The sequence below is a fragment of the Drosophila willistoni genome (assembly GCF_018902025.1).
Source record: "Drosophila willistoni isolate 14030-0811.24 chromosome 2L unlocalized genomic scaffold, UCI_dwil_1.1 Seg168, whole genome shotgun sequence".
Classification (NCBI taxonomy): Eukaryota; Metazoa; Arthropoda; class Insecta; order Diptera; family Drosophilidae; genus Drosophila; species Drosophila willistoni.
The window spans coordinates 3,325,232-3,351,815 of NW_025814047.1; the positions used below are offsets into that span (position 1 = coordinate 3,325,232).

Sequence of the window (26,584 nt, forward strand, 5' to 3'; positions counted from 1 at the left end):
TCCCAATCACCTCTCTCTGTCTCTCAGTTTTGGCCGAATTACGCCTGGATTGGTTATCGGGTAATTGGTATTTACTAAATGCGGACGAAAGCCTACTCTATCTCTGCACCAATGCCATGACCTTTTGTCGCCTGATACTGCAGCAAGCTGCAAATCTCTCATCATTAGTATTGGATCCAACAAAGGGATTTCTATTCTATACAGATTGGTCACCCAGTTTGGCTCGTTCATTGCTTGATGGCACAAATAGCACCACATTGGTGCGAACAGAAATCTATCATCCCAGTTGTGTTACATTGGATTTGGCCAGTGAATATGTATACTGGATAGATTTGTATAAAGATGTCATTGAACGGGTCACATATGAGGGCAAGAAACGTTGGACATTAAAAAAATCACCAGATGTAAGTTTAGACGAAAAACTTTAGTAGCCATTTCTTATTTCTGTTCCCTTTCACAGTCTGCGGCTCCATTGAAAACCATTCAGGCCCTAGAGGTATTTGAGAATACAATTTATTTGGCACCCTGGTCGGATAGAGCTATCGTTACGCTGGACAAATTCACACTAAAAGCGCGTCTCCTGTTAGCCAACGAGAGTCGTGCAACAAATTTTCGTATTTTCCATCGCCAAAAGCAACCCGAGGTGGCGCATCCGTGCCGCGAGAACAATGGCAATTGCAATCAGATTTGTGTTCCAATGTGGACGCGAGGATTTGCCAGCGCCAAGTGTCTATGTACAGCCGGCTATAAATTGCACAATCAGACGACCTGTTTGCTGGCCGCCCACGATAAATTTCTGGTATACAGTGACAAGCGTTTGGCTCGCATCACCGGTATACCGCTAAGTACCGAGCAGGTGCAACAATTGTATGATCTTGGGGAAGAGCCCGATGTAATGGTACCCATTAACAATGTCCGTGAACTGGAAGCCATCGATGTGAATGTGCGTGGTAAATCTGTATTCTATGTGGTCGCTCATGTATCGGTAAATAGTACAGAACTTGCGTATAGCATAAAGAGTAAATCACTAAATGGCAGTGTATCGCGTACATTGAATGAGGGTTTGAAAAATGTTCATGCCATTGCCTATGATTGGATAAATGAGCATGTATATTGGGCGGCAAGTCAGAAACTTCAAGTGGCCCCATTGAGTAATATGAGTAAAATTCTAAGCCTCAGTATGGACTGTGATGCCATGTAAGTAATAAGGGGCTGGCGGGGGAGACGGCAGTTAAAAGTAAATTTTATATTCTCCTTTTGCTTTCCAGGTCACTAGAGTTGGATCCAACAACAGGCCTACTCTACTGGACCCAATGGGCATTTCAATCATGTGAGGCTGGCATCTATAGTGCCTGGATGGATGGAACACATAAGGAACTGTTAACTAAAGGCACCAATGATTTACCAATTCAATGGCCACGTAGTTTAGATGTTGATCGACGTACAAAAAGAATCTATTGGTGTGATTTTCATTTGGGTACCATTGAGCGCATCAAATTAGATGGTACTGGTCGAGAGATACTCTTCAAATCGGAACAATTTCAACCATATTCAATGGTTCAACACAATGGCATGATCTATTGGGTGGATAATAAAAATTCATCGATATGGCGTTTTCATATACTACATCATGCGAATGTCAGTACGACATTTAGTTCCACCGTGCATATGCAGCAGAGTGGACGTTCGGCTGATTTGCGTATCTTTGATGTGGCTACACAACCGCTGCCACAAACACCCAGTGCCTGTGCCCAATCCAAATGTCCGGGCATGTGTCTGAATACACCGAAAGGAGCGATTTGTCGTTGCCCGGATGGGTATACACTGAATGGTACAGGAACTCACTGCATACCCCAGTTGGCCCCCTCAACGGCCGTGTCGCCGGGTCGTACGAATTGCACTTCCGGTTTCCAGTGCCGCGGCACACGACAATGCATTGACGGCAAGGATTTATGCGATGGTTTCGAAGATTGTGATGATGGTAGTGACGAGAGTAATGATCCGACGGGTCCCTGCAATCCACAGGGCTGTGACCAGACTCTACATTTTGTATGCAATGGACGGTGTTATCAGAGGGCATTGCTATGCAGTTCGATTGCCTACTGTTCGGATGGATCGGATCAATTGAATTGCGAGCACATAACATGCAATAGCAATGAATTTACATGCGAGAAGAGTGGACGTTGTATTCAGTTAAGTTGGGTCAATGATAATGTTGTCGATTGTGGACCCAATGATGATTCCGATGAGTCATCGGATGTATTCTTTGGCAGCAAATGTCCGGAATTCGATTGTGGCAATGGTAGATGTCGGCAATTTGCCGATGTTTGTGATGGCATCGATAATTGCGGGTAAGTAACTCTGGATCTCCGGATATTTATCAATCTAATTTAATCATCGCTTATAGAAACAATGCCGATGAATTTGCCTGCGAACACGAGTGCGGACATGGCGAACGATATTGTCGACCCATTGGCTGCTATGGTGAGATGCATCGCTGTGATGGCATATTCGATTGTCAGGATTATAGCGACGAGGATAATTGCAATGAGACGAAGAGTGACAATCATCCGCTTACCGGTTGGAAGGAGCTTGGTGAATGTGCTCCATTTGAGTTCGCCTGCTCGGATCCGTTCGAATGTATACCGGATTTCCTACGTTGTGACGGTATTCCGCACTGTTATGACAAAACGGATGAGAACAATTGCACGGAATTGCATGCAACACATTTCGACATGAACGAGACGGTGATATGTGAGCATCCAGATCGTTTGTGCGGCTTCACCAACAAATGCATAACAGTGACTCAATTGTGCGATGGTAAAAATGACTGTGAAGACACCACAGATGAGGGTTTCCTTTGTGCGGATAAATTGTGTGAACAATTTAATGAATGCTCGCATCATTGTCATAATACCCCAGAGGGTTATATATGCTCGTGCCCGGCTCACTTGTTCCTGCAACCGAATGGCAAGCGTTGTAGTATGCAACATGCCTGTGATAATTGGGATACATGCTCACAGGTGTGTGAAACAAAGGGCAAAGGTTATCAGTGTCGTTGCCTGGAGGGTTATGACTTGGCCTATGATAAATTTACATGTAAAAGTACCGCACCCGATGAACCATATGTGATCTTTACAAATCGTCAAGATATACGTGGCATTAATTTAAAGAATATGGCTGTAAGCAGTTTCTATTCATCATTACGGAATATCATTGCTCTGGACTTTTTATATAGCAACGAGTCAAGTGTGGAGATCTATTGGACCGATGTTATCGATGATAAAATCTATCGTGGCCAATTGGTGGGCGAGAGTTTAAGAGATGTCGAAGCAGTCATCCATTCGGGTTTATCTACAACCGAAGGTTTGGCCGTCGATTGGATAGGAAAGAATTTGTATTGGATTGACTCGAATCTAGATCAAATTGAGGTGGCCAAACTAAATGGCAGTTTCCGTAGAACTTTAATTGCCGGAAATATGGAAAGTCCAAGAGCCATTGCTTTAGATCCACGTGAGGGTTTACTTTTCTGGACCGACTGGGATGACAATTCACCGCGCATTGAACGCTGCAGCATGGCTGGCGAGGGTAGACGTATGATCTCAACCACCTGGCAATTGAGTGCCGGTTGGCCTAATGGTCTAACCCTTGACTATACCCAGAAACGTGTCTATTGGGTAGATGCCAAATCGGATTCAATAAGCAGCACCAAATACGATGGTTCCGAGCATCATGTTGTTTTGAGGAACAAAGAAATTCTCTCACATCCTTTCGCCATTTCGGTATTTGAGAATTATGTATATTGGACAGATTGGCGTACAACATCAGTGATTAGGGCCAATAAATGGAATGGCAGTGATGTGGAGGTCTTACAGCGTACACAATCTCAACCATTTGGTATACAAGTACTCCACTCAAGTCGTCAGCCGTGGGAAAAGAATCCTTGTGGCGATAATAATGGCGGTTGTTCGCATCTTTGTCTGCTCAGTGGTAAAGGCACCTTCAAGTGTGAATGTCCGCATGTTATGCGTCTAGATCCAACCGATGAACGTAATTGTGTGCCCAATGAGCAGGTATTACTCTTTGTCATGGGCGATGAGATTAGAGGAATTGATCTACAGCAACCAAATCATCATACCATACCCACCATAAGACAATCTCCCAGAGTAAGTTTACTTAATTGAGTGCGGAAGAGAAAACTAATCAATTTTTTTCTTATTCGGTAGCTGGTGGCACCACAACGCATTGATTTCCTGGTCGAAGATAGTCGCATCTTTTGGACAGATGTGCAACAGAATGAAATATCCACAGCAGGCATATCGAATGGTTTAATTGAACCCATCATTAATACAAATATTGAGAAACCTTATGGTTTTGCCATCGATTGGATAGCCAAACATATGTACTTCTCCTCGGGAGAGACCAAATGTAATATATTGGCAAGTAATCTAAAAGGAGAATATGTCATGCATATCCTAGATGATCTGAATATGGTAGAAAGTATTGCTGTTGATCCACCCAAGTGAGTAAAATTATTGTTAATTTGTTACCTCTTATTAATTTTCTGCTTTTTTTTAGCGGCAAATTATATTGGATACATTCATCGGCACATGGCGAACTCTCGCAGTTAGAGCAAGCCAATCTTGATGGCTCTGGACGTCAATTAATCTATGAGCATGCAAATATTTTACAAAGTTTAACCATGGATTTTGATTCGCAACGTTTGTATTATGCCTATGATCTATCGGGTATTGCCTACTATGATATTGTTAAGAATGAAACGCATAAAGTGCTAGTGGCCAGTCAAATAACATCAGTTAGCTCACTGACAGTGTATAATGGTAGCCTATATTTCCCGGAAAATATTCAGAGTGTGATAATGCATTGCGAGAAAGAAGCCTGCTCCAATATGTCCTTCCTAAGAGTCAATACAAGTAAGTGCGAAAGAGCTAAACGATTTTGTAGCACTTAAACATAAACATTTTCTTTCTTCCGATTCACAGAGAGCATACAGAGTATGAAAATGTTTTATGGTGATGCTCAGACGGGGACAAATACCTGTGCTGGTCCCTTGCGTGGCGGTTGTGAACATCTTTGCATGGCCATTTCACCCACCGAACATGTTTGTCGCTGTGCCTTGGGCTATGATGTGGAACCCAATAATCCCACACGTTGCATACCTCGTGCTGAATTTATATTTTATTCCATTGATGTGCTCCAGGGAGTGGAAATGATTGATCCTAGTGAAGAGTTTGAAAAGCCTCCATCGGTAAGTTAATAAAATTTGCTTTTCATACTTTTTATTCAACAAGTTTTCTTTTCTTTTCAGGCTCTTGTGCCAATTTCTCGTATAAGTTCGGCCAGTTTTATAGAATATCATGCTGCTACGGATATGCTTTATTGGGGTGACAATGAACTGGGAACCATCTCTCGTGTACGTCGTGATGGTACACAGAGAAAGACCATTCTATCGGCCATCAATTTGGCGGGTTATAAGCAACAGGATTGGCTCGGCGGCATAGCCATCGATTGGGTGGCCAATAACATCTATTGGAGTGATACCAAACGTAATCTCATTGAAGTGGCACGACTGGATGGTAGCAATCGTTATGTTGTTGTGGCAAATGTAGAGAAACCCACAGCATTGGCTGTAGATCCTTTGCAAGGATTACTCTTCTATGTCACACAACAGTATATCGGCAGAGTTGGTCTCGATGGTAGTCAACCATTTATTTTGGTCAATCAAACGCGTAACAATTGGGCGGTAAGCAGTTTAATCTTGGACATGGAAGCCACTAAAGTATATTGGTGTGAGAGATATCCAGATGCCTTGATGAAAGTCGACTATGATGGTAATCTGAGGCAAGTGTTGCTCAACGAAAGTCTTAATAATCCTGTGGCATTGGCCAAAATGGGTGATTACCTATATTGGGCAGAAAATAAATACAATGAGGGCAACATAAGAGTAGCTCCTCTAGCGAATCTCAGTCAATCGAAGCAAGTTCTACAAACGCAACAGGATGCCATAAGAGATTTAAAGATCTACTCGAAGAGAATACAGAGGGGCAGCAATCCATGTGCCCAGAATAATGGTGGATGCGAGCAGCTATGCCTTTATAATGGCACCAGTGTGGTATGTGCCTGCTCGCACAGTCGTCTGGCCGCCGATGGCTTCAGTTGTGAACCCTACGATAATTTCCTACTCTTCAGTTATCGCAGCAATATCGAAAGTATACACATGACCGAGCATGCCAATAAGAATTGGCCCGTTCAGCTCATTTCGAATACCACTCTGATGCGTAATGTTATAGCCATTAGCTATAACTATGAGGAGCAAGTGGTTTACTATTCGGATGTCCAATTGAGCACCATCAATCAAGTTCATTTTAATGGCAGTGGTCAACGTGTTTTGGTATCGCAACAAGGACGTGTCGAGGGTTTGGCCTACGATATGGTGAATGAACAACTCTTCTGGACTTCAAATAATGATGCAGCGATTAGAAGTTTAGAGCTAATCCATCTCTCTAAGTCGGCGGATGATAACCTGAAGCATGTGAAGAATATACTCAGCCTGCAGGTGAAGGATAAACCCAGGGGCATAGCTGTGGAGCCGTGTTTGGGCATGATCTATTGGACCAATTGGAATGAAGAATCGCCGAGCATACAGCGAGCATATCTAAGTGGTTATGGAGTGGAGCGCATCATTAAGAAGGATATTAAAATGCCAAATGCCTTGACATTGGATGTGGAGCAGCAGCAATTGTATTGGGCCGATGCACGACTGGATAAGATCGAGCGCGCCAACTATGATGGCAGTAATCGTGTCGTTTTGGCCCATTCCACGCCCAAGCATGCCTTTGCCATGGCCGTTTATGGAGATTTACTCTTCTGGACCGATTGGGTGCTACATGCCGTGGTCAGGGCCAATAAATATACCGGCACAGATGTCCTATTCCTGCGTGAACATGTGGCCCGACCCATGGGGATTATTGCTGTCCAGAATAGTAGCATCAATTGTGATGCAAATCAATGTAAAATTCTAAATGGCCTCTGCGAAGATGTGTGTATATTAAGTAAAAGTGGTCTGGCCACCTGTCATTGCACTCAGGGAGTCCTGGCAGCGGATGGACGTCGTTGCATTGCTCCTGTGCATACAACATGTGGCAAATCTCAATTCAATTGCCACTCGGGCGAATGTATACCCCTCGAGTTGACCTGTGACAATGTTACCCATTGTCTGGATGGTTCCGATGAGGCGCGCAGCTATTGCATTTTCCGTCTATGTCCCGAGGGGCATTTCATGTGCCAGAATCATCGTTGCATTGGCCAGGAGCAGACATGTGATGGCTTGCAGCAGTGTGGCGATGGTTCCGATGAGACGGCCCTGCTCTGCAAGTGCCAGCCCGATCAGTTCCGTTGCGGCAGCGGCGAGTGCATCGCTCGTAGTTTCCTTTGTGATAATATGCGGGATTGTCGAGATTTCAGTGATGAGAAGATGTGTCCGCCACGCACTTGTGATCAGGGAGATACCACCTTTGAGCATTGCGCCAATTCGACCATTTGCATAATGCCCAGTTGGCGTTGTGATGGCGAACCAGATTGTCCGGATGCCACCGACGAGGAGGGATGCGCCAATATCACACGGATCAGTTGTAGTATTGGTCAATTCACTTGCGCCAATGGAGGATGTGTGGCCGGCGCTTGGCGTTGTGATGGCGAACCGGACTGTTCCGATGGTAGCGATGAATCGGGTTGTCGCACATCTTGCCAAATGAATCAATTTAGTTGCGATAATGGTTGCATACCCAGCAGTTGGCAGTGCGATGGCAAGAGTGATTGTGAGGATGGCACCGATGAGGGCTCGCAATGCCCGAATCGTCCATGTCCGGCCCATCAGTTCCAGTGCAAGAGCTCGGGACGTTGTATACCCCAGAAATGGGTTTGTGATGGTGAAAAAGATTGCCCCTTGGCCCCCAATGGTCAGCAAGGTCACGAGGACGAGGGAGCACATTGTGGAGGAGTGGCACATTTGCCCGAGTGTTTGCCACCAGCCTTTCATTGTTCCAGTGGCCTGTGCATTGATGCGCACTATGTGTGCGATGGTGACGAGGATTGCCCCGGCGGTGACGATGAATACGAAGGTTGTGAGCCCGTATATCCCGCACATGCCTGTCCTGGCGGCGCTCAAATGCATCAATGTCAAGATGGTTTCTGTATACCAAAGAATCAAACATGTGATGGCAAATCCGATTGTCCCGATGGTTCCGATGAGTTGGCTAGCCTCTGCTCGCATACTCGCTTATGCAATGGAGCCGACGATTTCCGTTGCAAGAATGGAGCCTGCATCAGTGCGGACTTACTCTGCGATAGACGCAATGATTGTGCCGACTTTTCCGATGAGGAGCTGTGTAATGTGAATGAATGCATGATCAAGGATATCTGTGAGCATGAATGTGTGGACAAGGTGATTGGTTACGAATGCCGTTGCCGTGAGGGTTACAAATTGTTACCCAAGAGCACGCATCTCTGTACGGATATTGATGAGTGCGCCGAGGAGCAGCCATGTTCGCAGACCTGCATCAATACCTACGGTTCCTACAAATGTCTATGTGCCAAGGGCTATGAGCTAAGGGATCATCATACTTGCAAGGCCACTTCGGATATTCCCATGAAATTAATCTTCTCCAATCGTTATTACATACGCCAAGTGAATGTCACTGGAAATGGTACAATACTCATCAATCAATTGTCCAATGCGGTGGCCTTGGACTTCGATTGGGATAGTCAGTGTCTGTATTGGTCCGATGTCACAAGCACAGTGGGCACCATAAAGAGATATTGTGAGCTGGAGAATAAAACTCAAACCCTTCATCAGGCAATGCTTAAAAATCCCGATGGCCTGGCAGTTGATTGGGTGGCCAAGAATCTCTATTGGTGCGACAAAGGTTTGGATACCATAGAAGTATCTCAATTGGATGGCAAATATCGCAAAGTGTTGATCAATGAGAATTTACGTGAACCGCGTGGCATTGCTTTGGATCCATATCAGAGGAATATCTTCTGGTCCGATTGGGGTGATAGCCCACATATCGGCAAGGCTGGCATGGATGGCTCTAATCCTCGCATGATTATCAGAGACAATCTAGGCTGGCCAAATGCCTTGACCATTAGCTTTGAGACCCAACAACTTTTCTGGGGTGACGCTAGAGAGGACACCATATCGGTCAGTGATCTGGATGGTAATCACACGCGTCTACTCTTGGCCAGAAGCATTAATCCTCATATCAATTTACACCACATTTTCGCCATTGCCGTGTGGGAGGATCGTATATATTGGTCTGATTGGGAGACCAAATCCATTGAGTATTGTAACAAGTATAATGGCCAAAATTGTTCTACATTGATAACGACTATACATAGACCCATGGATTTAAGGGTATACCATCCATATCGCCAACAACAACCATTGAGTGGTAATCCATGTCTAACTGCAAATTGTTCCACCTTGTGTTTGCTTTCGCCAGAGGCGCCCTACTATAAATGTGCTTGTCCCAATAATTTTATACTGGCCGACGATGGACGCACGTGTCGGGCCAATTGCACGGCTGCTCACTTTGAGTGCGTCAATACGTACAAGTGTATACCCTTCTATTGGCGCTGTGATACCCAGGATGATTGTGGTGATGGCAGCGATGAACCTGAGAATTGTCCACCCTTCCACTGTGAACCGGGTCAATATCAATGTGCCAACAAAAAGTGTATTCATCCCTCGTCCATTTGTGATGGCATCAATCAATGTGGCGATAATACGGATGAATTGAATTGCGAGAAGTTCACCTGCTTTGACACGCACATGAAATGTGGAGCCACTACGAATACTTCAGCCTTTTGTGTGGAGAATAGCAAACGTTGTGATGGCGTGCACGATTGTCCGGGCGGTGAGGATGAGGCCGGTTGTATTCCTCTGGTATGCAAGAAAGATCAGTTCCAATGTGGCAATAATCGTTGCATGCCCAATGTCTGGGTATGCGATGGCGATGTCGATTGTCCCGACAAATCGGATGAGGCCAATTGTGAGCATGTTTCCTGTGAACCAAACGATTTTCAGTGAGTTATCCTTGATTTCCCCTTCTAAATTTCTTTATTAATCATTTTCGATAATTTCTTTAGTTGCAATTCGGGACGATGCATCCCATTGGCCTGGCGTTGTGATGACGAACAAGATTGCCCCGATGGAGAGGATGAACCAGCCAGTTGTTTCACCTCAAAGGCCACCTGTGATCCCACCTACTTTAAGTGCAATAACTCTAAATGTATTCCCGGGCGTTGGCGTTGTGACTATGAGAACGATTGCGGCGATGGCAGTGATGAGCTCAATTGCCAAATGCGAAATTGTTCCGAGAGTGAGTTCCGTTGCGGCACGGGCAAATGCATTAAGCATGATTATCGCTGCGATGGTGAAATCCATTGTGAGGATAGCAGCGATGAGATCAATTGTAACATCACCTGTAAAGCCAATCAGTTCAAGTGTGCCGCGTTTAATACCTGCATTAATAAGTAAGTTTTGATTTAATTGTAAGATGTGTACATATGTGTAGCTTAGACACAATAGGACTATAGGTCAATAGGTCAATAGGATAGATCCATTCTTACTTACATTAACACATTCATTTATAACTTTTTTGTTAAAAACAATTGAAACAAAATCTTGGTAATTTAATGGAGCTTGAAGAAAAATACTCGACAAGTTAGTTAAATTAAACAAAGTCCTATTTTTCAGCGACTTATTTACAAAAAGTAACATTTTTCTCGCTTATTGAAATAGAAGCATCTTACTTTTTACTCCCTTTCCTCAGTCTTATGTTGATAATTGCAATTGTTTTGATTAGGCAATTGTTTTTAACCATACTTAATGCAAATATGGGAAAAGCTACTATATTGAACGTATTATTAGAACGTCTTAAAATAAATCGCTCCCACTTACAAATATTAATCCAAGCGAAATGTTGCCAAACAGCTTCCGAATTAAATCTATTGACCAGCATTGTATTTAAGAAGATTATGTTATATTTCAAGTCAGTTGGATATAGTTATTCTTTGAGCTATTGTGCGAGAAAATTCGATAAATTCTATTTCAAGAGCAATTTTTAAGATTTTACTAAGCAACTTTGCCTGATCTGGACCTCTTTAAAAAGCTGTCATTCAAATATAGGATTTATAACTTAATTTGTGCTGTGTGCTGAAAGATGGTGTAATTTGTTTTATATCCTTTTTAGTATTTGTTGTTTATTCAAACCGTTAAAATAATATTATTCCTTCTTTATTGGGGATATTATGCAATATGAAGAAAACTGCCTCTGAAAGGAATCGTATTTTGGTGTATATTTATATATTTATATTGTTTTTAAATGCTAATGAAATGACCAATGCGTTATTAAAGTAGTGCATTATTAACGACTCTGATGTTTATGAATAGAATATGCTCTAGGTGAGCTAACGTGACCATGTTTGGTTTTGCAAGACGAAGAATGTCCTAGGCAAGCTAAAAGTTTGAAAATGGAAGCTTCTACCGCTGAAAATGGTTGCCGAGTTTACAGAACTGCTGGGAATCAATTCCGCATCCTTTTTTAAACAAAACTCGACCTTAATATGCGATCAGATACTCGACTTTAACTTTTTACCATGCCAATTGTTGGCTTATCTGCTTTGAAGTCCACCCTTTGCCTGGGTTAAACTTAAATATGATTGAAATCAAAACGAGATTTAAACAATTAACTTAATTCATTCTTAGTAGATAAACCGACACCATTTTTTTTAGTTGGAAAGAGAAAATTTCAAAAACGATGTGTGAAAAACGCAACTTTTGATGGGAAATATGTTGAATGTTTTGTTGCTTTTTTTTTAAGTGAATGTCCAAGTACTTGAATGTTTAAAGATGTTTCAGGGGCAGAAAACTTCCCTCTTGGTTTATGGGAGCAGCTAAATGAATTCTTCTTTCTTTTATTTCCCTTCTTTTACTTGGTTTATTCACTTCAATTGTGGAACTAGAAATCTAGCTTAAGTCTAATTGTAAGAGCTAATCGCCTCTTGGACAGAAGTGTTGGGAGTTCTTTCTGTGGGGAGAGCGGTAGGCAAGTTCGGAAGAACGGTGCGAGGTGAATGCTCTTGGACAGAAGAGTCCGTTAAATGCAAACTAAAAATCTGAATAAACTTGTGTAGTTGCTCTTGATAGTTGAAAAAATTTTGCTAACATTTTCGTTTATTATTTTCCAGACAATATCAATGTGATGGAGATGACGACTGTCCCGATGGCTCCGATGAGGTCAATTGCACTTGTCCGGCCGATCATTTCACTTGCGGCAATGGCAAATGTATTATGTCACGCTGGAAATGCGACGGCTGGGATGATTGTTTGGATGGCAGCGATGAGAGTTATGCCACCTGTGCCCATGTGCATTGTCATGCCAATGCGTTCAAGTGCACCAATTTGATTTGCATACGAAAATCGGCGCTTTGTGATGGCATCAATGATTGCGGCAACAATGAGGATGAGTCGGATGAGGTGTGTGCTGCCTTGCCCAAGTGTCGGCACGATCAATTCCAGTGTGAGAACGATGATTGCATCAATAGTATCTTCCGTTGCGATGGCCAATATAATTGTATTGATGGCTCCGATGAGATGAATTGCACGCCACCGGTTTGTGGCTTTGCAAGTTGCTCACAGATCTGTATTGAGAAGAAGGCTGGCCACTTTAATTGCAAGTGCACGGAAGGTTATCACAAGGGACCACAAAAGAATGCCACTTGCTTGGCCTCGGGACCAGATCAAATACTTTTATTGGCCTCGGAACAGGAATTCCGTTTTATATTGCCTGCCAAACAGGAGGGCACCACTGTGGTTGGATTTTTCCAAACGGATAGCTTAAAGATAGATGTTTTCGATATACTTATAAGACCCAAGGACACATTGCTCTTTTGGATTGATTCTCATCACGGTAAAGTGCATACCATGAAGATAGCCACGCCTCATGTGGAGGGACAGGGAGTGCGAGTAAGACGTGATCTCAAGGAACTAAAGGCCTTCGATGTAAGTGCATGAAAAGGTTTATTTTAATCCCCTACTAATTTAATTTCTTACCGTTTAGATTCCTGAATTAGACGATCCAAAATCTTTGGCCGTGGATTGGATAACGCAACGTGTCTATATAATCGATTCGCGACACAATCAAATTCTGGCCACCGATATAGAGGGCAAGAAGTATATCTCACTTGTGTCAACGGGAATGAATCCTACTGATATTGTCCTGGAACCCGAATCACGTATTATGATATGGTCAACCCTGGAGAATGGCATTTTGGTAGCCTCATTGGATGGTTCGAATAAGAAGAGTTTGGTAGAACGTGATGTGGGTTGGCCCCTGAGTTTGTCCATTGACTATCCAACTGGTCGTTTGTATTGGGCAGATTATCGCAAGGGAACCATTGAGACGTGTCGTCTTAATGGCAAAGATCGTAATGTTGTGCGGCGGTTCGGAAATCGTGATAAGCCACAGAAAATCGATGTCTTTGAGGATTATCTGTACATTAAACTCTACGATCAGAGCATCATTAAGATGAACAAATTTGGTCATGGCAATGGCACTTACTTACTCAAAGGTTATCGCTCATCGGACATTGGTATATTGCATCCAATGAAACAGAATCGTAATAGTAAGTCTTTAGTGAAATTCTTTTTTGATTTCCTTTTCTAAACTTTCTTTCCTTATTGCAGTAAGCAATCCCTGCGCCAAGGATCCATGTAAAGCATCGCGGGCCATGTGTATACTTTCTGCAGAATCAGACAGTGGCTATAGTTGCAAATGTGCCGATGGCTATGTAATGGCCGAGGATGAGGGCATATGTAAGGCACATGCCGAAATTCCGGATTACTGTCCGTTGCAGTGTAACATTGGTGTTTGCCAGATTGTCAATGATGTGCCCAAATGCATATGCCAGGCTCAATTCGAGGGTGAATTCTGTGAGCATTATCGTTGCTCTGGTCATTGCCTGAACTATGGACTTTGTACGGTGGCTCCTCAATTGCCGGGCTCACAGGATCCGCCACCATTGAAATGTACTTGCACGCCAGGTTGGTCTGGAGCCCGTTGTGAGACTTCGATGCCCGTTTGCCAGAGTCGCTGCCATAATGGTGGCTCATGCTTGATCTCTGAGACGGAGGGCATGAAATGTAGTTGCCCCGAAATGTTCCTGGGCGAACAATGTGAACATTGCCTGAATCTGAGCTGTGAGAATGGTGGCATTTGTCGCGAAACTCTACGGGGAATGCCTCAATGTGAGTGTCCCGATGGTTATACGGGCAAACGTTGCGAGTTCAATGAATGCACGGATTTCTGTAAAAACGGAGGCACCTGCAGCATAGGCAATAAGGGTCAGCGGCAATGTCGCTGTCCCAGCGGCTACTACGGAGAGCATTGCGAGGCGAATTCCTGTCGTGATTTCTGTCAGAATGGTGGAACCTGTGCGGATCGTGGCCATCGTTTGAGTTGTACTTGTCCCTCACGTTATATAGGCGAACGCTGTGAATCGGATCTCTGCAAGACATCGAATCCGCCACGTTTCTGTGATGCCTCCGAGGTGCCATCGCGTAATCCCTGCACTGGCATCATATGCCAGAATAGTGGCACTTGTCACGTCATCAAGGGCGTGGCTATGTGCAATTGTACAGATCAATGGAATGGTGACTTCTGTACCATGCCCGTGGGTGATGACAATCCTTGTGTGCGTTATTGTGCCAATGGCGGCGTTTGTCATCTGGATGAGTATTCGCTGCCCCATTGCAGTTGCATTGGGGAATGGCAGGGCAATGCCTGTGAATTGCCACCGCATTGTGTGAGCGAATGTGGCGTTTGTCGAACGGGTAGCTCCATTAACGAGTGTCTCTGTGATGGTGCCGGAGGCAGAGTTGTGCCCTGTCTGGCGGATAGTGCCGATGCTCTAAGTGGCGAGCAAGAAGAGCATTCACAATCAGCTAATCTGCTCTCGGTGCTGGCTGTCATTTTGGCCATAGTTTTGCTGGTATTAGCTCTATTCGGTGGAGCTGTTTACTTTTTGAAGTAAGTTTAATAAACTCTTAAATGTAAATTTAATTAATCATTACTTTTCTTGCAGAAAACATCGCATAGCTCAGCCTTTCTCACATGCCCGCCTCACGGATAATGTGGAAATAATGCTCACCAATCCCATGTATCGCGGTGATGCCGATGAGGCGCCACCATTTGCCAATGAAGATGATAAGGTAAGCAGAAGAAACTCTAAACCATAAACTAAATCTTGATTAACTTCCATTAACATGTATTTTACAGGGTAACTTTGCCAATCCCGTGTACGAGTCCATGTATGCCGATGCCATTGCAGAGCCCGCAAGCGTAGAGATAACCCATAGCACAGGAACCGATGAGCGTAAAGGTCTACTACAACATACCCACGATGAGACACATACGCCCGATATACTCTGATGATTGACATCCGATATTGATCCCGATCATGATCGTGAACTGTGCTAAGCGCAGTCCCCAATCCTAAATCCAAATACTACTGCTATGTTTAGGCACCTAAAAAAAAAAACAACATAAAATAACGAAACCAATTTGAACTCGAACCATGGACTGATAGCGTAGCCATTTTACGAATTTTTGTATTTTTATTGTGTGTACATTTTTTTTGTTTAATCAATTTTATGTTTAAAGTGTATCTATACATATATATTTATATATATATATACATATTGGGAAGCCATTTAGTTTTGCCAATTCTCTTAATCAACCACCATCACCTGTCCAACTTATGTTTTGTTTACTTTTATTAATCCAAAGATTGCCAACTCTGGCAAGCATTGATCCTTATGTTGAAAAAGTCCTTGTAAAATCTAGTTTAGCCTTCAATTTTTCTTGTCACATCAGCAATTTGCCTTCCTTTATTATTATAGATTGATGATGAGTTTGACTTTTTTTTTTAAATATGTAAATTGTAGTAGTTGATAGACTTAGTTAAATGAACAACAAAACGCGATGCAACAACAGCAAACAACAATAACAAATGAAATGACAAAGCAAAATGTTTGTATGTAAATATTTTATAAATTAATTGCCTTTAATTGGCATTCTAGTTAACATTTGCCAATTAGTAAGAAAGAAAGAAAACAAACACAAAATTCGTCTCTTTTTAAATTGACCAAAAAAAAGAAATTGCATTTAAATCTAATTTGTTTTTGTGATCCCAAAATTGCCAGGACGAACAAAATGCCAGAACAAGAGTATATAATGTAGCAATTAATTATGCATAAGTCCATTAAACATTTAATAACAAACAAGAACAAAAAACAACACACTTTGATATGTAGCATATCCAACTACATATAATATATATATATATATACATACATATACTATATACACAATATCGATGTATAATTACTTAGTTTGCACAACTTTACTGACTTCCTGTATAGAAATTAATAATGCTCAGATTAAAGCCAAATTTTAACATTTACAATGTAAAAACAAAACAAAACGAGACAAACTAAATGATTTACAATTAATAAATATTTGTAAAGCAAAAGTGCTAAAAAGAACAAAAAAAAACTAAATGTTTAGTAACATTTTAACACTTACACAGACACTCAGACTTGGATAAACAAAAACTAAGCACAAAACACACACACACACAGCAAAGCAATTGTAAAAAACGACAAAAAATATAAATTAATTTGCAATAATTGAAAACAAAAGTCTTTAATTATGAAAGGAAACACATTTTTGGTAGAATTTAATATGGAATCTTGGAGTAACTTAGAGTGGCTCACAATTTAATGATGCTTAAAATGCATTGCCTATGATCATATAAAATAATAGATTTTATTTATTTATAATAAAGTTATATATCATACCGCATAATGGCATAAGCAAATTTTGAAAAAGCTAATTTTAAATTTTAAAATTTTAAATTATCCAACACTGTTTAGGGATAGACAGGACAAGTGCTCAGAATGCCAAATCTTTGTGGGTGGCAAAAAGAAACCGAAAAGAATTAGAAAAGCTACTGTGAATGAGTGTTCACTTAGTGAGAGTGAAATGGCAGCAATTACTTCGGCAAGAGCTCGTCTTTTATCTGTGTGGGTAGCCGATAGACACTCTCTTTTTCTCTCTCTCTCTCTGCCTTTCTTTTAGTTATAATTGGCCGCTCGTAGAGTTCTTTTGCTGTTGACAAATTAATTTTTATGTATTCTCTCGCAAAGCTTTTAAAGTCATAAAAAGTGTTAAATTATGAGATCCACGTGAAGTTCTTTGTATTATCTGCCAAATGGTTATAATTGTATTTGCAAATGTTAATTTTCGGTTTTAAATTCAATTTTGTAATTTTTTCTTACATATATAATTGCAATGAGAAGAAGAGGAGAACAAGATGGCTTTTGCGTCGTCACAAAGAGTACGCAAAGCAGAGAGAGAAATCTAAACGCGTGTGTGTGAGTGCAAAAAGTGATCGATTTGTATTTTTTTTATGTGTAAGTGTGTGAGATAATAGCAAGAACAATTTTAGGATAACGCAAAACACATTTTCAAAGAAACGGTAAGGTAAGTGGCTTTTTGTGTTTTTTACTTACAGTTATTCAAGAAATCAAAATCATTTTTAGGACTTATAAACGAAAAAAAAAAACTTATTATAAACAAAAGAAAGGTATTTAAATCTGTTAACTAACTTAAAAAAATGCGTTAATAGTATTTTTTTGAAATTTCTTGTGTAGAGTTTTTGGGCTTTATTAGATCTATATTTTGTGATAAATATTAATTAAAATGCTTGCAGTTTTAATCTCTTTTCAAATAGTCCAAAGATTCAAAAATATATAACATATTCCATAATAAAAATAAAAATGAAAGGTAAGTTAATATAACAATTCTTTTCTTGGAACTTAGTTTTCGTATTTCGTATAAGGTAATCTGTAAGGTATCAACATCAAAAGTATATTAAGTTTAAGTACAGCCACTAGTCACAGCCACAGAAGTTAAATTTAGCATGTGAAATGTTGTTAAAATATTGTAAAAACATTTTATATACAATTTTATTGGACATAAAACTGCAGCTTAAGTAGTTAGCACTAATAATAATATTTGAGACTGATGCAATCTGTCCTTTGGAATAAGGATTCCCTTCTTTTTTTTAATTGCTATGTTATCCCAAAAACGGATTTCTCTTCCGTTCATTTTAAACTCATTTCCCTTTCGACGCGTGGGCACTTCCGTTTTGCACTTTCGTTAAGGCCTACAGGTAAGTAAATATACATATATGTGTGTGTGTGTGTGTGTGAATGCTTACCTGATTGGAGCTCAATGTCTGGGAAAAATTTTCAAAAAATACAGAGCACAACAGAGATTGCATAAATCTGATCAATCTTGGCTCTCTCACGCATATTGATCTATTCATTTCATTCCACTCTTAAGATACAGATACACTTGTTACCCAACCTCAGATATCGTCCACGTCGTGTGAGAAATGCAAGCGATTTGAATTTCTTTGGATGCATCGGGTCAGAACAGGTAGTCTCAGGCTCATCCTTTTTTGTATTTGGTATGCCAAAAAAAAAAAGGATCAATGTGGGCATATTCAAAGCAAGGAATTCGTGTGTGTGGGAGAGTTCTTGTTAAAGATCGGCATGACTTCGTTGTTTGCCATGGATAACTCTATTGTTAAGTGTGGGAAAAGGGATCGATAACAAATGTTCGAAAAATATATACATTTTTGCAAGTTAATTTCTTGCAATGACAATTAAATGAGGCTCTCTAAACAGATAGGCGCTAGGTCTAAAAGACATGTATTTAGTAGAAATCAACATAAATAAACGAGTACAAAGAAAACGTTAAGTAAATAAGTCGTTGCATCGACTTTGGTATACCATGTACAATTGATTTAAATTTATCAGATCAAATTTTATAGCCATAGTTGATATAGTGGGGAATATGACCGCTTTTTATGAAGAAGAGGTAGCAAAAACTGAAGAGGACGTAGCAAAAACTTTAAGCGAAGTTAACCAACATGCAAAGGCATGGCCTGATATGGGCAGGAAAGGGCAGCTGCCCCACTAGAATGTCAAATTTAATACATTTTTTCAAAAACTCATTCAATTTAAGGGGTTATATCTAGTTAAAATTTAAAAAAATTTTTTTTTTTTGGTTTATAGCTTTTTTAAAGAGCTCGCGATTAAACGCGATTTTCTTGAAACAGTGTTCTCGAAATCAGTGACTACCGAAACTGAACCGATTGGTCAAAAATGTTTACAGACACTTTTCGGATAGTTAAATATTTTTTCTATTGAACAATTTAAGGCGAAAATTACTGCTTTAAACGACCTTTGACTTTGAGAAGTCGCTACTTTGCCAATTTTTTTTTTTGCTTATTCCAGCTGTTACCTGAAATTTAATATATTTTTGAAACTAATGCAGTTTTTCAATTTGGATGATCTAGTCCAAAGATATGATGGTCACCGTTTAAAATTTTCTTTTAGAGGAGCACACGGACATCGGCTACAGAGTCTTTCAAAATAGTTTTTTACTCAAATATGTCAAAATCTTCAATATACATGTACAAATTTTCAAATTTATAAATTAAAAGGGCTTTTCAGAAAATTTTTTCCCGAAACTGGTCTCTTTGGAGCTTTCTGACTAGATATAACCCCTTAAGTTAAATTTTCTTTGATTGAACACTTTAATTTGAACAAATTTTGTGACTTTATCTTCAAGAAAATCAGTAAAAGTTTTAAATTGAAGGGGCAGAAAAAGGCGTGGCGCAAACTTAATCTGCGTGCATAATGCCCGAGCTTACATTACAAGAGATCTTACGCTTATACAGACAAACAGGTCTATATAGGTTTGGATATTGATACTGTTCAAGAATATATATAATTTGTGAGTTCTAAAAAACTTCCCATTGCCTGTTACTTAGTCTACATATAAGTATATATAACATCTCGCCCTCTGAGAGCATGGTATGAAAAATCTATCTCATTCCCACAATGAAACGAAATCAAAAGTAAAAACAAAAGTGATAAAACCGTAGCGAAATGAGAAGTTGAGAAGAGTTCCCATGCATTCCCAAGCAGCAGCATCAAATCACAGCAAACACACACAGACACACACACACAAACACAGAGAAGAAAAGGACCAAACAAAAGAAACAAGTGCAATGCAAACATAAGGAAGGATCTCAGCGATCACTTCGAGAATCGCCTCAAAAACGAGACCTGTGAGCGACCGCACAGAGCAAACATAAAGCAAAGATAAAGGATCTCAAGAACGTGTGTGTGTGTGTATGTGCATGTGGGTATTTGTGTGTGGGAAACGCCAGAACAAGTGCAACGGTATTTGAAAATGCAAAAGGATAATAGCTCAAAAAGGAAATGAAAATTATGATAATTCTGTATTTTTCTCACAGCAGATCGGGTAACATATGATTCAAGAGAGAGAGAGAGACAGAGACTATAGGAAGGGTGCACAATTGGAGAAGGGGGGGAAGAGGGGGGAAAACGGAGGTGAGAAGGCGTCTCCTGCTGTAAAATCAAAATGGAAAATGGAAACCGTTTGGCGACGCTCGACAGCCACACGCAAGGCAGACGCAGGAAGTTATTACGGAAGTAAAATTGATTTTTTTCAAGGAGCCTAAAAAAAAACGAAAAATCAATTTGTATTCAATCAGTTTTTTTTTGTTTTTATTTTTGAATTTTCCCTTTTTTTGATTTTTCTTTAATTTCACTTTTCCCTATCCTGTTCATAGCCAAATAACCTCTTCAACATGTTGTAGATAATCATTTGTCGTGTCACTTCCGCCTCATATTTCATGTAATCCTCGAGCCTTTTCTCCTTATAAAGTTGATCGAGCAAATCGAACAATTCCATTTCCAGACCACGCATATGTCCTTCCAATTCGGGTGTATGAGTGCCCGATAGCAGGGCCTGCATATAAATGTGGGATATCTTTTGAAGATCATCATCCAAAGCATTCAAAATGACATCCTCGCGATCGTGTAGAAGTTTCACGGGTCCGCTTAACTTTGGTGAAGCGCGATAAGTGTATAAATGATGATCCTCATTGTCCTCCTTTTCACTTTCACTGGCAACCAAGCTCAGCACTGGCAACAGGAGCAACAGAATGATCTTCATGATGAAAATTATATTAAATTCTTGAGAGGATCGTTGGCACGCCTGAAAATCACTGCGCGCTTAAAATTTACACTTGCTCTAGATACTTTTATGTGTTTCAGAATCGCCAAGATGCAGTGCTTTTATAGTAGCGATTATTATTATTGAGTGGGTTATCTCTCTCTCTCTTGGCTGTTTGCAGTGCAAACTCTGTTGAAGGTTGTCAAAGGGAAGTCAATACGCTGAAGGTCATTTCCTCAGCTTTATCAGTTTGTTTAACTTCCGTTTTGAATTGAGTTCAAGTTTCAATCATCAACGCATCATTGAGATTTGACAGGTTTTGTCTTTCCGACATGCATTCGTCGTGTTTTCTGTGTTGACCAACTTTACTTGGTCTCATTAAACGAAGTGACCTTTTAACCTTTGCTGTTAGTCGGCGGTTTTAAAAGGTATGGAAATTAATGTTAAAGTTGTGCCACCATGACTTTTAATTGAATTACAAGACGGCAGGAACGAATTTACCTACAAAACACAATGGGCCTAGGAATTGGAAATCTAGATATTAGGCTCGTCAAGAATAATATGAAACAAATGTGAAAAAATTTAATAACTTGAAGTCCAAGTGACTGAAATATTAAGATTTATATAAAATAATATATGAATGCATTTGAGGGACTCAGTTCTTAAATTAATCGAATGAAATGAAATGATAATTATAACTCATCCCACATTTGGTTTGACTTTATATATGTTTTGAGATGTTTAAGAACACTCCCACCCTTAGGCTGAAATGGAAGTCTTCAATTGTGAAGTGAATATAAGTTTGATAAAGACACTTCCCTTTGTGTAGGTAAACATCAATGGATTGACTTTTGGCAATGTTTAATGGATACAAAAAGGTAGTCGAAAAATGTTATTTTGAAGGAAAAATTTATTCTTGAATATGAAAATATTCTCAAATTTAAATATTCAAAATTTTCATCCGGAGAAGGGCACCACTAAGCTCAATATGGATTTTAAAGAAAACTAAAAACTGATTTTCTCTAGCAATACTCTGAGTTTCATAGTAAGATTTTCTAAGAATTCTTTGTAGAATCTGATTCTAATAGAAAAGTCAATACCGATGTGGCCAAGTTGGTTAATCCGGTTCTTCTTTGCGAAATTTAATAATTTTGTATGCTCTGAACTTGCACAAAAAAACCAGCCCCATATTAAAGTTAAAAACCATTCTGATTTTCTTTTTAAGCGCAGTTTTATTATAATATTTTCACTCATTTTCGTTAATCATTGGAAATTGCAGCCATCAACTAAATGCTAAAGATCCATACTAACTAATATAATAAAAAATGGGGGAAACACTAAAGTTACATAAAGTGATAAGCTTATTAAATTAAAAACTTTACAAAAACATCTACATAACTTAACTCGTTTGATTAAATATTTGTATATATGTATATATCAGATGACAAATTTAATATTTCAAAAAAGTTTAATTGAAATGAAGAATTATTAATAATAATAGAGGAGGGTGGGGGGATAGGTAAAAAATTACATATGAAATATACAATAATCACAGCTGAACTTAAAATTGAAGCAATGGGGAACAAAAACTTAAATAAGAAAAGGTTTTTTTTGGAAAATAAATTAACAAAGTTGTAAAAAGGATAATAATATAATAATAATAATAATAAACTTAACATTTAAAACTTTTGCATTATCATCAATATTTGTCATAAGATTTTCACTACCAAGGTCGCCATGCAGATTGGCTGGATTTTTCGATGGCCGCCGCCAGGAATTTCTTAGATGATGGTTCGTCCAACGAACAATCACTAGAATCACCCGACTCCTTCTCCTGTTCGGTTACGGGATCTTGTTCCCGTTCCCGTTTAAGCGCCGCCGCTGCTGCTCCTGCTGGTCCGCTGGTTGAGGACACTTGCTGTTGCTGCAAGTGGATCAGCGAACGTGAGGAAGCGCTTGAATCGTGACTACCGCCAGAGAGATTGAGTGAACCGCTGGTATTGAAGGAAGTCTCTGCACTTGTGGGCGGTGGTGTGGAGAAGACACCGGCAAAACTATGCTTGGTCATTAGCAATTGCTCGGCTGTGGGTGATGCCGCACGCGATTCCTCACCATGACTAGAGATCGAGGAAATGGGACTCAATGGTGGACTCGTGGTCTGGCTCTTGCCATGCTGCATCTGATGAGCTGGAATTGTGGTGCTGGCATTGCTGTTGTTGTTGCTGTTGCTGCTGTTGGTGGTGGTGGTGGTAATTGAGGGCTTACTGAATGCACTCAAACGAAAACTTTGAGCATAGTCGCTAAGATGTGTGGGATTGGCAATCACTGGACCAGAGGTGGGCCAGGCAAAGGCTCCTACAGGTGGCACTGGACAAGGTGCTGCTGCTGCTGCGGTTGTTGTTGCTGCATTTGTTGTTGTATTGGGCATAATCAGAGCAAACTCTCCCGATGGCAAGCGTGAGGGTATCAATTGTAATCCACCCATTTGTATAGCTGGAGCAGCATCCGTCCTTGTGCTATTGTTATTCAAATCCTGCGGCAGCGATGGAAAGAGTGGAGTAGGTGCTGCTGCTGCTGCTGTGGCAAACAAACTGTTGTTGGCCATCTGACCACGATAACCGTTATTGAAGTTACTCATGGAACCGATCTGTTCCAGGCTATTGGCACAATTATTCAGATGGGCACTCAAGCGTTGACGTACACCGACATCAATGCCATCCAGTTGGCTAACATAGCGATTAACCTCTTCGGCGCATTCGACAAAGCCCGTTTTGAATTTCTGCACCACACTTGGATCCGTTTGTATGGCCATGTTCAATTGTTGGCGCTGAACCGATTGCAAATGCTTCACTGTCATCTCGAGTATGTCGGCCTTTTCCAGTTTGGTATGGCGTGCCGGCTGTAAGAACACAGAAAAAGAAGTGGAAAGATAATGATGAGTTTAAGGCTAGCTAATTGTTTTTGGTAAGCTGTAGGGAGAGTAGGGGGAGGGGTTGTGGGGTGTAGGTCCCTATAACAAGTTCAATGCATGGGAAAAATCAAACCTAAAAGCCAAGGAGCTCGCACACACACTACGTCCAGCTATTTGTAATCTTTCTCGTCTCGTTTGGGGTCTACTACAAGTTCCACCTCACTCACTCACTCACTCACTCTCTCTTTCTGTCTCTCTGTCAGGTGAGACACGAAAGATCTTCTTTTACGTTCTGTCTGCGCTTCCCTTTTGCGCCTTGTTCCCCCTTCTACCCGTCTCTGCATATTTTAGCAAAAGTTTCCCACGCAGGTCTTCGGTCTTCCCTGGTCTTGGTGTCTTCCTCTACATCTCTTCTGTTCTCTTGTCTCAGTTTTGTTGATTCTTTTGTTTACTTTTGCTTTTTCTTCAATGTCTTTCTTATTTGATTTTTGGTTGGTGGCGGCAACCAACGACGGCAGCAGCAACAGCAACCGAAGGAGCGGGCGGAGGCGGCAGCGGCTTCTTCTACTGCAATTTTTCACTTCGTTTTTGATACTCTCGAAATTGTATATCCAATAAAAGGGTATATCAGTGACTTATAAGAAAATTTGCAATCCTCTGAGGATTAGAGAGGCTCTATGGATAAGAACTTAGGGTAGAACGGAATAGTCAAAAGTTGAAACCCTTTAATTTTTATGCCAATTTCTGGTCAATAACACCCTCTACTTAGTACAGGGTAACCCCAAAGTCGTTTCTCCCACACTTTGCTTTGAGAATTTTTTTATTTTCTCACAGCAGGATCACTCCTTGGTGTATATAGTGAAGATGAAACAGGTTTTTTTGTTTTTGTTTTTGGGTTCTCCTCTGTCTCTCTGACCCGCAGCAGATTTCTGCGTAATTTCTCGACTTGTTAACACTTTTTCGTCTTGACCATCGTCATCGTCATAGCCAAAGTCGGCGCTCTCTTGTAATGATCATCAATAAAATTTAATACTCAATTAAATTGTTGACTCTCCTCATCGTTGTAGGAGTTGCTGTTAGGACCCTTTTGTACTTTTGCCGAACCCAATCCCATGACACACACGCACATGCACTTGAAAAGAGTTTTTCATTCTCTTACAAGTTTTGTGTTTTTATGAAATTTATGGTTTTTAGTCTATAGTCTCTAAATAAAGGGCGGGGATGTCATTTTTTTCGTTTTCGTTTTTTCGTTTCTGGGTCAAAGGATACTTACGTCTTTTTTCATGGCCTCCAATATCAGAGATTTTAGCTCATTGAGACAATGATTAATGCGCGCCCGACGACGTTTTTCCATAATTGGTTTATTGGTCTGCAAGAGAAATTGTAGAGAAATTGTTTGAGATTTTTCGTGGAAATTTAAAATCTTGAAATTTAGATCTTTATCCATTAAACATAAACGATCGACCTGTATTTTAAACATTTTTGAAAGATCTAAAATAGCGTAAGGATTCATTTTAAAGTTTGGAACTAATTGATTATTTTTATATTTTTAGGCATTTTTAAAGTATGATAATCTTAACAAATATTCTTAATTTTTGGTAAAATCTCAAAAAATGAATAAAAGTTCATGAAATATAAAGTAACTCCAGATTACAAGATCTTTTTAGATACGTTAATATTAAAAACGTTAAATAACTTCCTATTATCTATAATTTTTCAACTTAGAAGTTCTTAGAAATTTTAAAAATTCTTGAATTATGAAAATCTTTAAAAAAAAGAAATTACACTTATTGAAATGTATGAAAAACGTAACAAATAGTCCAAATTTTTGTTAAAACTTAAAAAAAAATTAGTAAAAGCGAAAATAAATTTAACTAAAGACTGCTTCGAAATTCAGGATTGACTTTGCAAAAAATATCTCTCTAACAAAGTGAAATTTCTCTAAATTTGTAACCTTGTGAAATTCAAATCTCTACTTTATACATTTTTGTTTTTAACTAGTTTCTCTTAAATTTTGCAGTGTTTCAATCATTTAGAACTCAAATTACCTTTCTTAATTCCGCCTTGGACAAACCATTTGGATTGGCCATACGTCCATTGTTATTATAGCTGTCGCTATAACCATTTGAGCAATCGAAATCATCATCCGAATTCAGATCGTGTTTGTAATCCATTTTTGATTTGTATTTTTGTTGTATTGCTTAGTATAAGTAATATCCAATGAAGTGATCGTTGGTGATCTTTTTTATTTATTTGTTAGATTTTGTATATATTTTTAATTTCACAACACATAAACTTTGGTTCGAGTACGATAACAAAAAACGTTAAAAATTCAACAATTATTATTGCACGTACTTAACGAAATGTTCTTTTATTCACACGATCGTTGAAATATTTTAAGAGGAACGAGGGAGATAGCGTAGCGGTGGACGAACCGCACACACGAAACGCCAAAAGGATACTGATC

The 26,584-nt window shown here is 40.0% G+C and overlaps 3 protein-coding genes across 3 annotated transcripts in view; 1 reads left to right on the plus strand and 2 right to left on the minus strand.

Moving 5' to 3' along the window:
• Nucleotides 1–15,642, plus strand: part of LOC6640890 (low-density lipoprotein receptor-related protein 1) — a 95,109-nt gene extending 79,467 nt beyond the window's left edge. The window contains exons 7-20 of the mRNA XM_023175004.2: nt 28–404; nt 461–1,197; nt 1,269–2,351; nt 2,408–4,166; nt 4,227–4,522; nt 4,579–4,934; nt 5,004–5,269; nt 5,330–10,107; nt 10,171–10,557; nt 12,274–13,087; nt 13,146–13,710; nt 13,772–15,113; nt 15,169–15,295; nt 15,363–15,642. Coding sequence (XP_023030772.1) covers nt 28–404; nt 461–1,197; nt 1,269–2,351; nt 2,408–4,166; nt 4,227–4,522; nt 4,579–4,934; nt 5,004–5,269; nt 5,330–10,107; nt 10,171–10,557; nt 12,274–13,087; nt 13,146–13,710; nt 13,772–15,113; nt 15,169–15,295; nt 15,363–15,515 — 13,040 coding nt within the window. The 3' untranslated portion in view covers nt 15,516–15,642. The remainder of the gene's footprint in view (nt 1–27; nt 405–460; nt 1,198–1,268; nt 2,352–2,407; nt 4,167–4,226; nt 4,523–4,578; nt 4,935–5,003; nt 5,270–5,329; nt 10,108–10,170; nt 10,558–12,273; nt 13,088–13,145; nt 13,711–13,771; nt 15,114–15,168; nt 15,296–15,362) is intronic.
• A 5,153-nt stretch (nt 15,643–20,795) lies between these two features.
• On the minus strand, nt 20,796–21,206 carry LOC6641042. The gene has a single exon (XM_002063668.3). It carries the CDS (start codon nt 21,204–21,206, stop codon nt 20,796–20,798), a length of 411 nt encoding a protein of 136 aa, XP_002063704.1.
• A 1,665-nt stretch (nt 21,207–22,871) lies between these two features.
• Nucleotides 22,872–26,381, minus strand: LOC6641082 (protein deadpan). Its single transcript, XM_002063669.3, has 3 exons — nt 26,166–26,381; nt 25,391–25,486; nt 22,872–24,105 (listed from the first exon to the last, which is right to left on the minus strand). The coding sequence occupies exons 1-3, from the start codon at nt 26,289–26,291 to the stop codon at nt 22,930–22,932; spliced, it is 1,398 nt and encodes a 465-aa protein (XP_002063705.1). The 5' UTR covers nt 26,292–26,381; the 3' UTR covers nt 22,872–22,929.
• Nucleotides 26,382–26,584: the final 203 nt, after the last annotated feature.

Bases quoted from the DNA above. Each gene is read 5' to 3' on its own strand.
- LOC6641042 (XM_002063668.3), bottom strand. From the start codon at position 21,206: ATGAAGATCATTCTGTTGCTCCTGTTGCCAGTGCTGAGCTTGGTTGCC.
- LOC6641082 (XM_002063669.3), bottom strand. From the start codon at position 26,291: ATGGATTACAAACACGATCTGAATTCGGATGATGATTTCGATTGCTCA. The intron at 25,487-26,165 runs GTAATTTGAGTT...TTTCTCTTGCAG, and splicing joins CCAAGGCGGAATTAAGAAAG to ACCAATAAACCAATTATGGA. The intron at 24,106-25,390 runs GTAAGTATCCTT...GTGTTCTTACAG, and splicing joins TGGAGGCCATGAAAAAAGAC to CCGGCACGCCATACCAAACT.